Here is a 16,935-nt window from a genome sequence, read left to right as displayed (position 1 = left end):
AATAACATGTCACACTTTGACAGTGTTTCTATTCAATGTCTTTATATAATCTTTATTACAGTTTTCCATTACTATGCAGTCCCCTTATACCCCCCTGGCCCCTCACAAATACCATACCATTGTCCATGTCCATGAGTCCTTTTCCCATTTGCTCAGTCCCTCCACCCCAACCATCCCCCAACAAGCTCCCCCGCTCCCCGTAACAATCACCACACTGTTAGTAGACACAGACATCTTACAGCTCATTCAGAATCTCTTAAGAAGGAACTGAGGCTCAAGAACTTGTAATGTATGACCCTACTCTTAACTATTACTGTTAATATTAACAAAAGTACTTTTAATAAAGGCCAGTTCTGCCCATTTACTTAATTAATAGAGTTTTATATTTACTAATTCCTTATAAGATAGGAATTATAGCCTAAAAGTTATATCATGCTTTTGAAATACTTGTAGCAAAAAAGAGACAAAATTAAACACCAACATACACACATAAACTCAAGCTCAAACACATTATTATACATAGGCTGGCAATATCATATGCAAATTATAATTAAACGCAATTTCTGAAAGTATTAAAAGGTAATAACTCAAAAACAATATGTTTAGGAGTATAAGCATGCTATTAACTTGTATAGTCACCTTATTTTAATTTCCAGAATTAATCACAATCTCACTATGTGATCTTGGCAGCATCTCTCTTCCTTTTTGACAATAATGAACAACTTGACTGACACATTCATGTCTGGAAAGAAGATAATTAATTGAGAACTGATTTGTTCATAGATCATCACTTCACCTTTTTATGATCTAAGATACAGGAGATTGTTTGATGCGGAACACATTTATGGTATTCTTTATGAGTCAAAGGAAATCATGTACATTGCTCCTTTGCTCTAAATGCACTATTTTCTTAAATCAACTTTAAAATCTCATTACTTTGGCAAATACTTTAGTAAGACAATAACTGCATCAAAGTTATGCACTCAGTATTAGCAGAGGCTATACGATTTCAGCATATCACAATGCCTGGCATTCAGATAGGGAAGGGAGAAGAAGCAGAGAAGGGGTACGGCAGGAAGGTGGGGAGGGAGTCTTTGAGAACGTCTAAGGAAGAGCTCATGGAAACCATCTGGCTATAGTAAAATGTATTTGTTATATAATATCAAAACACTCTTTTGAACAAGACAAACAGAGATATTTTAACCTAAGAAACGATGTTACTATCGCTATCATTTTGATAACTATCCTCTGTGAGGTCCATAAATTTTTATAAAGCAATTAAAAAAACTAATGACAACAGTAACAATGATCTTTTTTCCTGAATGAAAAAAAAACCCACCTTTTTCTATTTTTTTTCTAGATAATTCAGACCATCAGTGCAGTGGACAGAGATAAATCCATAGAAGAGCACTCTTTTTCCTTTAATTTGTCCATGGAGCACACACAGAACTCTAGTTTTACACTCATAGATAACCAAGGTAATTCCGTTCACTCATGTTGGCTTTTGATCTACCTTCCTAGCATCGTGGCTAATTTTAAGTGAACTTACAGTGTTGCTTTTTGTACTCTTACTGCAACATGGTAGTGTTGAGACATAGAGCAAGAAGTAGAAATGAGAATGAGAAACAAAATCCAACATGAACTGCTGAAAATACTACCCATGATTTCTGCTGGATTTCTTGAAATTAGAAGCAAGTGTTCCAGTCATCAGTGGCTATAAATCCTTGTTAAGTCTGGATGACTTCGTGATGTCATTTTGGTTCCAACACAATGGTTCCTTTCACTTCACCACGAAAGTCAAACTTCAGTAGATTCGGGGGGAGAAAGTGATGCATCCTTAACTTGTCGTAGTCACATTCACTTGATCAATTCAAAGATAATTGGTGTCAATAATTATGTCTGTAACTCTATGACGTTGGTTCAATATTATTCTTTTTCTTTCAAAATGAGATGATTGTATCACTCTAAGGACAAAATGTTCTAAGAATTTCATATGAGGACACAGCATTTCTTTTCCTTCCATAGCAGTGATGAACTTCATAGAGAGTCACTCTGTTCTTTTTTTACATTCAGTAAAATATTTTAATCACCATATAGATTTCTGTATTAATTTTGCCTTGTATGCCCAAACCGTGGATCACCTTTAGGTTTATTAATCAAGCATCTGTTACCAAATACCTTCCCCTGTCCTTCTGGACAGCAGGGTTTTGTCTATAATGCGGGGGACATCATTTGTTGGGAGAGTAAATACAGACATGCTATTTCCTTTGTCATATTCTCCAATGAAAGGGCCTCAAATAGACCTAGGATAAAAACCTCTAATATCAACATAAGAAATAAGATGCAGCTTACATTTGTTGGTATTGATACAAAATAAAGTTCTAAGGCGAAATAAGGAGATTGAAACAAAGAAATAATTGATTATGTTTCATGTTTGTAGTTATAATAACCTATATAGCAGAAAAATATAAATTCTCTCACCTTTTATATCTGTCTAGTAACTAGAATCACAAAGGTTCTATAGACTCAAGAGCAAGATGGAGAATTGGTCTTAAAAAGATGATGTGAGAAAAGCCATAATTAGGCATACATTTCAAAATACTTTCATTTGTTTGCATTTCATGGTTTGCCTGTACAGATAGTCTGTTTGCTACAGAAAATATCTGGGGGGTTGGAGGTACCAAAAATAAGAGCAAAAAAGGAAAACAATACTGAGGCATAAGGAATTAAGCTAAAAATATTATTTAGGTTATCACTGTACTATCGCCTCTACTACATATGCCTGGTGTGAATTTCTCATACATTGTTGAAAAAATTATGCACATGAATTTTTGTTTTAGATAACACAGCTGTAATTTTGACTAATAGAACTGGTTTTAGCCTCCAAGAAGAGCCTGTTTTCTACATGTCCATCTTAATTGCCGACAATGGACTCCCATCACTTACAAGTACTAACACCCTTACCATCCACGTCTGTGACTGCGGGGACGATGGCAGTACGCAGACCTGCAGTGACGAAGACTTCACATTCTCCATGAGATTCCGGACAGAGATTGCTATTGTAGCTGCTATTCTGATATGCGTTGTGATAATATTTGGTGAGTAGTTTTGAACCGAACATGTCTCCTTTTATTGAAAGTAGTGTGATAATTATGGAAATTAGATGATTTTATTACAGCAGTAGAGTGTGGCTTTGTGTGTGTGTGTCTGTGTGTGTGTTTGTATTGAAGTCCTCTTCTGAATGTACAACATTATAAATCTTAAATTAAGTGGAGTAAATTTAACAAATAATGACTGTGCACTTCAAGTTGAAAATCAACAATAACAGAACAATGAATAGTTTTAAAGTTTTTAGAAAAAATGCCTGTTGCCTATTTTGTAGTCAGTAAATATTAACTTGGAATATAATTCTGCTACAGAATTTCACTCACTGGGGGCTGTCGAACTGTTAATAAAAGTTATACTTAACTTATACTGTATCTTTGATTCTAACTGGACAAGTGCATATGTATTGAAAAATGTTCCCATATTCTGCTTTGTTTTATTTCCAATATATAAGAAACAATTAAATGTTAGGTTTTAAATTGATCATCATCAAAAACATCTCATTGTAATTTTATGATATTTTTCTACTCTAAATCACCAACTAGAAAGTGTGTTGTATTTCCTATGTCATTCTGCAAGTCCCTTTTGTAAACTTTCAACAGAAAATATATTTTAGTCTTAAAATCATAAAATCTAAGCTTATGTCTTGAGCTTATAACAACAGCAAATATTGTAAAGTTTATCATAAATAATGCCGTGTTGTTTTACGTTCTATTAATTCTATTTATTATATTAATATTTTGGTATACTTTCTTTGCCAGGGCTTATTCTTTTGATTCGCAGTCTAAAACAACGAAGAAAACAGACTCTATTTCCTGAGAAAGGTGAAGATTTCAGAGAGAATATCTTCAGCTATGATGACGAGGGGGGAGGCGAAGACGATACAGAGGCCTTTGACATCGGACAGCTGAAGAGCGGCCCAGTCCTGAGGGAACACAGGGCACGGAAGACGGCTGCTGGGGGGCTCAGTTCTCTCTACAGGCAGTCTCTGCAGGTCGGCCCCGATAACGCCATCATTCGGGAATTCATTCTGGAAAAGCTCAGAGAAGCTAACAGTGACCCCTGCGCCCCTCCTTTTGACTCCCTCCAGACCTATGCTTTTGAGGGGACAGGGTCACTGGCTGAATCACTGAGCTCTTTAGGATCAACAGCCTCTGATCAGGATGACAATTATGATTACCTTCATGAATTGGGACCTCGCTTTAAAAGATTAGCATGCATGTTTGGTTCTACTATGCAGTCAAATAATTAGGGCCGGGGAGGGGGTGTTGGAAGGCTGGGTGAAGAAGGCGAAGGGATTAGGCAGAAAAAGGAATCAGACACAGCGCTATGGTGATGCTGAAAGGAAAGGGGGGGTGAGTGGAAGGAGGTGGGAGAGGACAAAGGGGATAAATAGTGACAGGAAGAGATTGGCTTTGGGTTGTGAGCACACAGTGCAGTGTGCAGATGGTATATTGTAGAGTCATACACTTGAAACCTGTATAGTTTTATTAATCAATGCCACCCCAATAAATTCAATTACAACAAAAACGTTAAAAATGCTCATATGTTTTGGGGCAAACTGGTAATCTCTTGGTAAAGAGTTGCATGCTCCAGTTCTTTGGGGGAAACCTGATTTATAGTGTCTTCTGATTTCCCTACAGTAAATACCCATGGTTATTTGAAGCCTGCAATGTGCTGCCCGGACACCTCTAGCCCACCGCTGACTTGCTCTCCTACCGTTGTTTTCAGAACCACCCAATACAAGTTCTCAATGCTTTTGAATGTTTAAGGTGGGAAAGGCACTGAACCTAGAGTATTTAAATAGTATTTATTTTTTGCCTTTATTAAATCTTACCAAATAAGAATAAAGTGTATAGGTGTGTTAAATTCTTGATACTATACAGAGATAATAAACACCTAGAGAGCCTGGATAATCACATAAAACTTGAAAAAAACATTTTGTTTATATAAATAACAAGTTACTACTGGGAATCTATGATTTATTCTAATTTTATATTTTTAAATCTTTGTCAGGACCACATTTTAAAACTGACTTTAAATTTAGACTGCTAACTAATATGTGTGAATTAGACAAAGATAGAGTATACATTTGTATTCTTTTTGATATTATAGCTTTGTATAAACAAGGATGATACATATGTGTAGGAGTTTTTCACAAATTGTGTTCATGTGTAACCAATGCATCTTTATCATGTCATAAGACAATGGCAAAATATTTATTCATCATTATGTTAAATGTTATGAAAAGGTTGGGAAATGCAAAAAAAATTGAAGTGAAATTTTATCTACTAGAATGATAGAGGTAAATGAAGGAGAAATGTACTCAAACTTGAATTAAAATTCATTTGAAGTATTATGATCAACCTCACTGAAACCTACCACACACAGGAAAAAAAATGATAAAATTCTCAGCGTTTCCCTTTTTCTTAAGAGCTTAAACTATAACTTATTCTTCACTGTCTTTTTTATCATGGCATAATGAATTAGGTACAGTAGTAACTTTTCCTGTAGCCCTGTGAAGGATTAATGTTAAACTGCTGGACATAAAGCTTTCTAGTAATATTAGATAATAATAAGGTAAAACACTTTCATTTTAATCAACTTTTTAAGAATGGTCCTTATTAGTCTATTCAAATCCAGGTGGAATTTCAAACTCATAGTTTTATTCAGGAAGAAAGTAGTGAATATAATCGTCAGGTAGCAGCTTAAAAAAAAGAGCGCCCGGAGGGGAAATAAAGCAGGGCTCCTACCCAGTGCAACCTAACAAAGAACTTAACACAGGAGGCTGGAAACACAAGGGGTCCCCCTCGTCTGCTGACTCAGCAGTCCTGAGCCCAGCTGAGTAAGACTGCCAGGCATTCTGAACGTTCAGCACAAGGGGAGCCCTTGAAGTTCTGTGTGTACCGTCTCCACCAGCTGGGAAAGAAAGCCTTTGAGGCTGTGTATTAATGCCAAGATCTGGAGGAGGGAGGAGGAAGGGGAACCTAGAAACTGGCTAGGGTATAGAAGCCCTGAACCCTGATAGCCAGGCTCAAGTGTATAGAGCAAACTTACTAATGATTTTATTGCTGTATACATGGGGCATTCAGAATAATTGGGTGCCTGCCTACAGTTTCGTGCTCAAGTGTATCTTATAAATAGCCTTCTTAACTCATTTCCACTGTGAGAGCTGTCTCTTGCCTGAATTTTCTTGTGAGCAAGGCAAGACCCAAGGAGGGGAAGCCCCCTGACTCCAGCCTCACAAGCGACACAGTGACCTAAAAATTGATTTGTATGTTCACTTTATATAAATAGTGTGTGAGACTTGAGCTGTACCAAATTGGGGATATATGTTTAAATCCAATATTTTTGAATAATTTTGAGCTAAAGATATAGTAATTGAATGGCTACAATATTTTATCTCTGTACTTTGAAACGTCAACATCCACACCATGTAATAAAACTTTTTTCATCAATATCAATCATGGTGACGACGCAGATGATATCATCACTTTTACAAAAGCCTGAGAAAATTAGACTTGACATACAACAATTTAGGATGACATTAAAAGTAGACAAAAGGGAGTAGATATCATTATGTACCTAGGGAAGATTAAGCATATTTAAAATAATTTTAAAACAGTGAAACCTTGACCTGGCTGGTGTAGCTCAGTGGATTGAGCACCGGCTTGTGAAGCAAAGAGTCGCCAGTTCGATTCCCAGTCAGGGCACACGCCTGGGTTGCAGGCCAGTTCCCAGTAGGGGACACATGCGAGGCAGCCATACACTGATGTTTCTCTTCCGCTCTGTCTCCTTCCCTTCCCCTCTCTCTAAAAATAAATAAATAAAATATTTTAAAATAAGAGTGTAAACTTGCAAATAAAATAGAAATTTTTGTGTTCAGATGACATTTATATATCTACTCTATTAACATAAAAATTGAAAGGGTATAGTTAAGAAATTTTTTATAAATTAGTTCTGGAAGGATTTTCCCCTGTATTTAAAAAATAGCACAATATAATTATGATTGAAAAGCTGGAAAGTATGATAAACAACAGATGAAGCAATCTATGGAGAAATAGATTAGAAAAAAAGAAGAAGGATTTCTGGGGATATAGAAGGTTCTCTCATAGATGAAAACCTTATAAACCACTTTTCAATTTGGATGAACACCGTCTAAAAAGGCACACTGATCCAATGGATTTATAAACTGGGTTTTATGTTTGTGTCCATTGGCCTGAAATAGATGTGTTAAATTCTGGTTTAGTTAATGAGATGATTGTCAGTCATACGATACATAGAAGAGTACATCTGGTTGCATAACTATTTTCTAGTCTAAAAAGTGTTTTTTTGAGTTGCATCAGAAATGCTATCTGAGTCTATTAAAGAAGCTGCTAAATCCTATAAATTGTACTTAGCAGTCATTGAATACCTGTTTTAACCTTTTCCTAGTCATGGTTGTTCTGAGAAGACAGCTGTATCCTAAGCTAAAGAGAGAGCATTACTGCTGTGGCTGGTGTGGCTCAGGGTTATTGAGTGCCAGTCTGCAAACCAAAGGGTTGCAGGTTTGATTCCCGGTCAGGGCACATGCTGGGTTGGGGGCCAGGTCCCCAATAGGGGGCACACAAGAGGCAACCACACTGATTTTTCTCTCCATCTCTTTCTCCCTCCCTTCTCCTTTCTCTAAAAAAAAAAAAAACCCCATAAATTAAAATCTTTTTTTAAAAAAGACATGGCATTAGGATCTCATTCTTTTCCATTTTAATAGAGGTTCCATCAGTGTAGATATTTATGAAAATAGCACAGTTTCAGATTAATGCCTGAAAGGGCTTCAATACTTGCCTTCATTAACTCACAGCATTACACACAAATCTTAAATTACTAATGGTTGAAATGGGAAAACATTCAGTCCTTTATGAGAATCAAAAAGTTCGCAATAATAGGTGCTCTGTCAATGCACGAGCTTGAGCCTCACAGAGTGCATTTGAATTAGTCCCCTTTCATCTGAGTAACTGGGCACACTTTGTGAAACTGCCTAACCTTTCAGGATCAGAGTCTGTAACCCGTGACATGAGGTCCAGCGTCCCCCTTTCACGAGAGTGTTGTGAAGAGTCGGTCGAAGAGCATGACAAATGTAGGGGCTGCGTGCACACTGGCCTCCTGGCCACGCTGAGGTTGTTTTGTCTGAGTGCGTGCATCCTTTCTCCCCTCCCACTCATTGATCCCAGCGGCTTCACCACACGAGTAAAACACAGATCAGCGTCCCGACCCAACACGGACGGTCATGCAGTGTCCTGTCTCGGCTTACGTCCTCAGTCTCTCAACTCTCCCAGTCTGGTCTCTGAGGCCTGGACACCCTCCTGCAAACACTCCTCTCTCCCATCCCTCACCTCATTCCGGTGGGCGATCGCTGTCCCCTGGTGGCTCTTGTTCTGCCTCGCTTTCCATCCAAGCACTTAGCTACCTGGTATTATTACACTATAAATATTTCTTTTTTTATGGTCTTTATCCATTATTACAATGTAAACCTGAAGTGGGCAAGGGATTGTCTGACTTGTGTATTTGTTTTTGTCTTACATGGTTCTAGCACTTGGTAAGTAAATGCATTCATGAATCCCAGGTACCAGTTATATACTGACTTTTGTTGAATATTAATGTGAAATTAATGTACTTTTTAAAAAATATGTTAGCATTGGGCAGTGCTTGGGTAAAGGTCTTTTAAAAATCTTTCTGGAAATTGTACGAGTTTGTTTGGAGTTATTTATGTTAATTATAGTTGGCATTTTAAGAGGCGATCACGTTACACTAGTCAGCCAGACAGGTCATTTGATGGTCTCACAAGAGCGAGTCCCCGGGGCAGAATGACGCGCAGGGAAATGAGAGCGACAGTCTGCTTCTCGGTTCAGAGTGCCACGTGGTACCAAATGCACTGGTGAGCTAACCGGGTCACACAAAACCTACTTGGGAAGCTTCATATTCTTCTAGGTGGCATTAAATAGCAAATAAGCTAAAGGCAGAGAGACGAATTTGAGAGATAAATGGAGGAAAGAAATATGCACCATTTTACCTGTCCATGTAAGTCTGTCCACCTATCATCACATATCCATCCATCCATCTCTTTATCATTTATCTGTCGTGAGAAGTTGTGAGAGATTTGCTGGAAGGGGGCAGACTAGCATCTCAACCACAAAGATTTCAGGACCTGTTAGAATTGGTTGCTTCCTCCTGTTCTTGGATCTCTCGGATGGCAGGTTGACGGATGGGTCTGAGCGGCCGGGAAGCGAGAACGGGCTGCAGACGGGCGGTGAGTGATTCCTCGGCCTCTGACAGGCAAAGCTGCGTGAGCTTCTCATAGGTTAAGTGATGGCCGCGGTAGAAATTGTGCACAGAAGGTAGGAGCTGAGAGGGAGCTTAAATAAATCATCTAAAGAAGTTGTCACACAGGCTGAGAGACAATAGGGACCTCAAAGGCTTAAACTGTCTCCCAATACCCCACGCGAGTGGACCGGGATAAAGTGCCCGCAGCTGGATAGTGGGACGCTTATCCTTTCTCAGGACTCTGGCTGCAGAATGATGATAGCACCAGCCAGGTTTCTCTGCCCGTTACCTCTCTTTCCATCCCCACCCAGCCACAGAGGTAGGTCCCAAAGCAGCCAAGAAAGTGTGAGTGAGTGAGAGATGGCACTTTATATTGGATGTGAGTTTAAAGGTTTCTGGTGGAGAGGTGGGTATAAGGGGGCTAAATGGTAATAGGGACAAATACAATAAAAAAGTTAAAAAAAAGGCTTCTGGTACTTGGAGAAGGGAATTAAAGAAAAAAAAAACATTTGGTGATGCCCCAAAGCTGTGCAAACTGTCTGAAATTTGGCCACTGTGGGCATCAGAAAAATCAATGCAAATATGCGTAAAAACTGAATCAAATAAAACATTTTCATGGTGTTTGCTTCAAGTTACAAACTAATCAATAAACTGAATATATTAGCATATTGAGTCGATGTGGCATATTCAAATACATAATTTAAAATTCTATTTTCTAATATCCACTATAAGCAAAAGAAGTACATAAAATTTATAGCGTTCTTAAAACAGTTGAGAGCCCATAAATAGTCTATACAGCTTTATTTCGTGCCACCCTTGGTGCTTACGCATTTTCAGATTTAAAAGGTGGCACGTTCCATTGAGCTCCGCAGGGCTCAGTGGTTTGTCCTAGCTGAGAAGGCTGGACAAGGAAACTACCGTATACTTACAACCACATTCAGGTAAAACTCTACTCACCATTTTGTCTCAAAAAGGGACTGTGCTGATGTATGAGATTCACATGTTCCTATGCATGACCTCACAGGCACGCTAGTGACAGAAAGCGGTCTATGAAGGACGTTGTAAATGATTTCCCAGCCATGAACAAGTCTTTGTTAGGTCAGCTTTAGTGCACTGTGTAAAACTTTCTTTCTTGGTGGCTTCATCTACTTAATGGGAAGATCAAGAGTATGTAACTCGTGTAGCTCAGTGGATTGAGCATGGGCCTGCAAATCAGATGATCGCGGTTCGATTCTCAGTCAGGGCACATGCCTGGGTTACAGGCCAGTTCCCAGCAGGGGCCAGTTCCCAGCAGGGGATGCATGAGAAGCAACCATACACTGATGTTTCTCTTCCTCTCTCCTTCCCTTCCCCTCTAAAGATAAATAAATAAAATCTTTTTAAAAATTAAAAAAAAAAGAATATGTAACTCATTGCACTATTAGAGGAATTCACTGTAATAACACATATAAAGAATGCACTCTGCCTAATGTATAGCAAACAATAATTTTACCTGTTATTATTGTTAACATAGTAATTGTTGTCATATTATTAAGTTTATCTTTAGGAATGTTCATAGATGGGCCTTCTTACTCTAGAATGAATGTAGATAAGAAGTAAAAAAAAAATCAACTCAGGCCATTAGTTAGCCTGCTGTTACTTACTACCTTCCCGCTGTAATTATTCCAGTGTAATATCACATTATTGCCAAAGGGGAAAATTAATTGCTCGTGTTATACATTATGTATGAGATATTCAGATTGAAAGTCACTCCTCTATGATATTTATTTTGGAAAAACACTGCTAAGATAAGTGGTAACTAAACTTTGTGCCAACTTTTTTAAGCTATTTTTTAGAAAAGGAAATATCAAAAAAAGGAAGGATTGGTTCTGCTTACTTTGTAATGAATGATGAAATGGAATTATTTCTATGTTCTCCTGGAACCACATGGAAGAAATAAAACATGCTGAAATCTCCAAGAGAAAACTTTCAAACCTGTTCTTAATAGCTAACATCTGAAACTCATGGTTCTAATTTTATCTAAAGAATTTAACACGAAATTACAAGCTGGAGCGTTCTCTTCACCTCTGACAATACAGAATGAAGGATGCATGCTGGGCTTCTATCAACATTCCCCAGCCTCTCTATTTTGAAAAACAAAAGTTAAGGACACGTGGCCATATGTCCTGTGATGAGTAAGTTTTCATCACCTCTCCTTATTTTCTCAACTTAGAGCTCAGGCAGGTTCTAGGCGACTGTCCAGCTCACACGGACACCTCAGTTCTCAGGCATTTCTTGTTGATCCAGATGACCTCCACCTTAATGCTGGAAGCCTCCTCTGCAGAGCTGATTATTTAATTTTAACTCTCTTTAAAACTTAACACATACCTGCACGTGACATAGTCAATTTCCAGGGAGAGAGTTTCACCCAATTACTTGAAAATGGTTTTAGTTTTATTAATTTCATAATTAAAATTAAAATTTGATAAATCACATAGTGGTTGGCAAAATGAAGTTTACAGTTGTTTGCATGGAAAATAATGCAATAATAAATACAGGGCCCAGCACAAATAATGCCCCCTTTTTATTACTAAATCTCTTATTACAAAATTGTAAGCATATAATTCTGTAACATAACTATTACCTCAAGCACACCATATGACATTTCAGATAAAATGTTCAAATTAAAAGTATAAATTATTACACCCATATTATTACTATACCAACCATACTCAAGCAGGTGTTACTTGTGTTGGACCCTGTATTAATATAAGAATAAACTCTCTGTTTTGTGTACTCACAACTATCAATCTGCTTTTGTCCAACTCTGCATTGTGCATTTATTCATAGTAATTCCTTACCATTATCAGACATTGTTAAAATAATTTGTCCCAATAACAGTTTAAATTGCAGAAATTTCTCTCCTTATAAAATGTTATCTATAGTCATGTTACTTTACTTTTTTTTTTCACGTGAATACATTAAAAGGAAATCCTTGCCAAAGGACTAGGGAAAATTTTGAACTCTGGAAGTTCTATTTCTTACACTTATGTTCACCTGTCCTCAATAAGTAAATAACGAACTTCGACCAGTAGCATCTTCTGAGAGCATCTCCAGTGTGACTGCTGTGTAACAAACCCCAAATAGAATGCGAACAAATAAAGTATCTGCACTCCAGCCTGAAAAAAAAATGGCGGTGAAAGGAGAGACGGTGACCAGGGGGACAGACTGGTGCTCAGGGGAGACTGGGGCTCGGCATCTTTCCAGAGCAACCCCTGCTTCCGACTGAGCTTCACTGAGTTATGCTACTGGCTGAAAAGGGGGGGCAGATATTAATGATAAGAGGATTTGCAGTTTTTCAAATCTTTCTAAGCAAACCAAACAAAGCTGTTTCCTTCTCTCTCTAGCTCTTCCTCTTCTTTTTTTCTTTTAAGCAGGTATGTTTCCGGATCTCTCTCTAAGTGTTATTTTATTTTATTTTATTAAGTGTTTTCTCATTTGACCCTCTATTATGTGGGGAAGTATTAATGTTATTCCCAGAATATTAGTAAGGAGAGTGAGCCAAAAAGAGAGACTGAGCAATTTGCCTGAAGTCACATACCAGAGAAGTGGGAATAATGGAAAGCCAGGCAAGCTAGTTCTGAATTCCTGGCTTTTACCTGTTACACCATGTGCCTCCTCATTTATATCACCTCCTTAGTTTATTAACCCAGAGGCTTTAATTATATTTGGTTGCTAATAACTTTTTGTTACTGTCGATGCTCTGGCTGCATATAAATTATAGGTACACGTAGACAAGATAAAGAGTTGGCTAGCATTTCTGTTTCAAAGCATACTTATCCCTTTAATATTATTATTACTTAGAATTTCTATCAAAATTAAATGCCAAACATTTTTCTTTCCCCATTATTATTACCCATAGCATTGCTACTAGAAACGACACACTAAAAAATGCAGGCACAGCGGAAACATTCATTATTCAAGCTCAGTTATTCTTAACCTATTGTTACATTAGGCAATGGCTTACAAAACCAATCTATTCATTTACTTACTATATCATATTTTCTTCTTTATAGAAAAATCACCGGCACAGAGCATATAAGTAAATAGTTTTATGCAGTTATTTTTATCTCCATTTGAGGACATTTTTTTTCATTGCTTTTAGAGGGAGAAGAAAGGAGACGGGAAGGGAGAGGAAAACCTCGATTTGAGAGAGAAACATGGTTCGCTTTCCTCCCACGTGCTCCTAGACCAGAGATGGAACCCTCAACCTGAGGTCATCAAAGAGGCAACCTTTTGGTTATGGGACCACCTTCCAACCAACTGAGCTGCACCAGCCAGAGCCATGTGATGTTTTTTAACATTGCTGTGAAGAGCAAGTAAGTGATGAGCAGAGGAAAGAAAGAAGATTAAGGCAAGAGTATAAAAAAAAACCACTAAATACTCATTAGAGAATTCAGAGCAACTGCCATTTGTCTGTGTTGCTTTTGGCACCTCCTTGTCATTCCCCCCTTGCTCTTCCCTCTATTTGGGTATTTTCAATGCTATCTATCACTTATACTAGAAGGTGCTGTAAAATTTTTTTCCATAATTTAATCACCAACTAAAGACAGGGATCAGCTGCTTTTAAGCAATGACCTCTGAGATTCACAGATGCTGAGAACGGAGCCGCACATGAATGGCAAATAGTCTGCTTGCTTGGGTCAAACAAAGTAAACGTAAATGAACAGACCTGGTTCTCTGACTCATTTTCCATTCGTGGCCTGTGCCCCAGGAGCACGAGTGACACCAGAAGCTGGACATGCGCCTTTAACTTTCCCCTTCTGATATCAGACTGCACGGTCTCTTTCACATCAAAAGATGCACCCCTTGATTAAAGGAAACAGAAACTGACCAGCAGATGACCCCAAATATCAAGCTAATGGGCACCATCACCAATGAGGCCCAGTTCAAGCCTACTGATTCCTCTATCACACGTCCACTTCACTCAGGATGGGAACAAAAGAGAAGGTTCCCGGTATGGTCATGATACAAAACGAACACACTGAGAAGCAGATCAATCACCCCACTTTTTGCACATCCGAATTGCAATTTATTTTATTTTTGACCTCCCAGCACGTATACCAAAGCTGGTATGGACTTTGAAGGCGGTCAGTGTCGAATGACACAAGTCAATTATACTGGGAGATTTTATTGGAACACCCTTATTTTAGAAACGTCTTCTGATCAAATTGAGGGCAAAACAAAGCATGCGAATATCTGGAGTGATGAAACCTGGAGAGGCTGGAACCAGAAAGAGAGGATAAACCAGGAGCTACATCTCTAAACCCATTTTAAAGGGCACATGTGCTTAAGCGACCATATTCTCTTTCTATTATACTTGATGAAAAGCAATTAATCTGAAATATTCCCTCTGCAATGCTTTTGGAGAGATTAATAAAACATGGTGGGAACAGATTATTACTGAATCCTTACTGTATTCTTAACCTAGCCATTAAAATGCCTTGCTGAAATAAAACTTGACTCCCATCTGGCAAAGACAAGGTCAAGTATCAGTGGATCATCTGTCCCAGCAGAGGGTGCATTGTACTCACTTTACTTAAACAGAAAAATATGGGTGCTTCTGCATTTTGTGCCAAGGCAAATACTGCTGATCATCAGCTCAGAAGAAGAGAATGTAGTTGAATATGTATAGGGAGGAAGTAAAACTGATCCAGAATTTTATATTGCACTAAAAACCCTAAATTTCTTATGATGCCCAGCTTTGCCACATTAGTCAAAATTAATAGATTTACTAAACTTTATAGGGATAACAAGAACTAGAAGTCATAGCTTAGGCTTTCTCGAGCGAATCATCTTAGCATATGTAACATTCCAGATTGCAGAAGGGTTCCTGCCCTTGAACAACACTTGTTAGTTTATTATGGGTTCTCATTTCTAATTAAGGTGGTTGTCCAACGCTTGTGAAACCCCGCGATGTGCACTCAAAGGGCATTTGGGGGCAGGGCTACTCACTTCCAAGCTGACTCTTGTTTTGCTACACGCCTTCCCGTCCTGACCAAATGCTGCTTTCTATGGCTCGCGCGTTACTCCCTGAGGCAGGTTTCAGCACTGCATTTCCCTTCCCTAATCACTTCTATTCATTTCCATGCCGCATGTAGCATTAACTAAATCAGAACATTTCATTATGACCCCTAATTGCTTTTCTGAGAGGTAGGATGCTGAAGTGCATTAAATATGCTAAACATGGCAACAGTCCCACTGAGAGACATAGGGACCTCAACAGCGTTTTCACCTTTACAAAGCAATTCACAGAGCATCTCTTTTTTCAGGCAGTGCCTTCCTTCAAGTAGAAACAATCTGATATGTGGCTTTTACCATTAGACATTGCCCCAGGTGAAATAAAATCAGAATAATAGAGAATTTTTAAATAGCATATCTATACTGCTTTGCATTAAAAATAAAAGTTATGAGATGTTGGTTTGGAATACTTAAGTGTTAGTAGCTATTCTTTAAGGGAAATACAGTGTATAGTCAACATTGTTAATCCTTTCAAAAGATTGAATCTCATAGACAGTTAAACGAGGTAAATAGCTTGTAAGACAATATGTCCCAATGTGTCTCTTAAGTACTGAAATCAGCACCCTCCCCCCCCGCCCCCGCTGGTGTGGCTCAGCTGGTTGGAGTGTCCCATACTTGGAAAGGTTGCTGGCTGGATTCCCAGTCAGGGAACTTTCCGAGGTGGCAGGTTCGGTCCTGGTTAGGGCCCAGACTAGAGGTGTTTCTCTTCCTCTCTCTCTAAAATCAATAAGCCATGTCTGGTGAGAATTAAAAAACATTATTAAAATTAGCAAGAGGTGAAAAGGTAAATTTTAGATCTTTTTGTTAAGCAATTATTTTCTTCCAAATATCCATTGGAACAATGCTGTTAAGTAGCATTGTAATGGCGTATTTCTGTGATCCCTATAACATTCTATTTTTAGAATGATTTAGGTCTGGTACACCTGTGCATACACAGGCACGCACATGCACACACTGAGCTCCTCGAAGTTGTCTGGTGGGAAATACTGTCACGAGTACACACGCTGCTGTCTCTGGGAGCCCTGTCCCCTCGGAGAGCAGGCCGTGGAGACTTGTGGTTCTGTAGGCTCATGGAGAACATTCTGGGCATATTGCCACATGGTTACTTTTCCTCCCCCATCCCAGAGACACAAGGGACCTTCTTTTCTTCCTTTATTAATGTTTTCCATCTTCCTTCCTTTCTCTCTTCTCCATTCCTTTTGTTTGTTTGTTTGTTTGTTTGCCTCTTTCTCATGAAAACCTACTGGAATTCCAGAGAGGAATCTCCGAAAGGCTGCAGCTTCCAGAAGTTTCTCCCTCACAAGCTAGGCTGCCTTCACTCTTCAGCAATTCATCCAAATTGCCCTTTAAAAGCCCCTGGAGCCAGTCCTCCAGGGGAGCAAATTAAGCCCTGACTGGCTTCACCTGTCTGTGGTGTCCTGCACTGCAGTCAGCCTTGAATTGGGAGCTGCTGTATTAGCTCTCGGACTG

At 38.6% G+C, this 16,935-nt stretch overlaps 1 protein-coding gene across 3 annotated transcripts in view; it reads left to right on the top strand.

The window, feature by feature from the left end:
- CDH19 (cadherin 19) overlaps nucleotides 1-6,689 on the top strand; it is a 48,438-nt gene extending 41,749 nt beyond the window's left edge. For 2 of the 3 annotated variants that reach the window (XM_037035588.1, XM_037035591.1), the window contains exons 10-12: nucleotides 1,361-1,478; nucleotides 2,841-3,098; nucleotides 3,867-6,689. In XM_037035588.1, coding sequence (XP_036891483.1) covers nucleotides 1,361-1,478; nucleotides 2,841-3,098; nucleotides 3,867-4,357 — 867 coding nt within the window. In that variant the 3' untranslated portion in view covers nucleotides 4,358-6,689. Of the gene's footprint in view, nucleotides 1-1,360; nucleotides 1,479-2,840; nucleotides 3,099-3,866 lie in introns of those variants that run through there. The other variant, XM_037035595.1, reaches the window with a different exon arrangement.
- The last annotated feature ends 10,246 nt before the right edge of the window (nucleotides 6,690-16,935 follow it).

Source organism: Sturnira hondurensis, unplaced genomic scaffold, assembly GCF_014824575.4.
Source record: "Sturnira hondurensis isolate 20B ecotype Veracruz unplaced genomic scaffold, ASM1482457v3 Scaffold0001872, whole genome shotgun sequence".
Taxonomy (NCBI): Eukaryota; Metazoa; Chordata; class Mammalia; order Chiroptera; family Phyllostomidae; genus Sturnira; species Sturnira hondurensis.
Note: the sequence above shows the minus strand (reverse complement) of the source record. Positions and strands in the feature narration are given on the sequence as shown.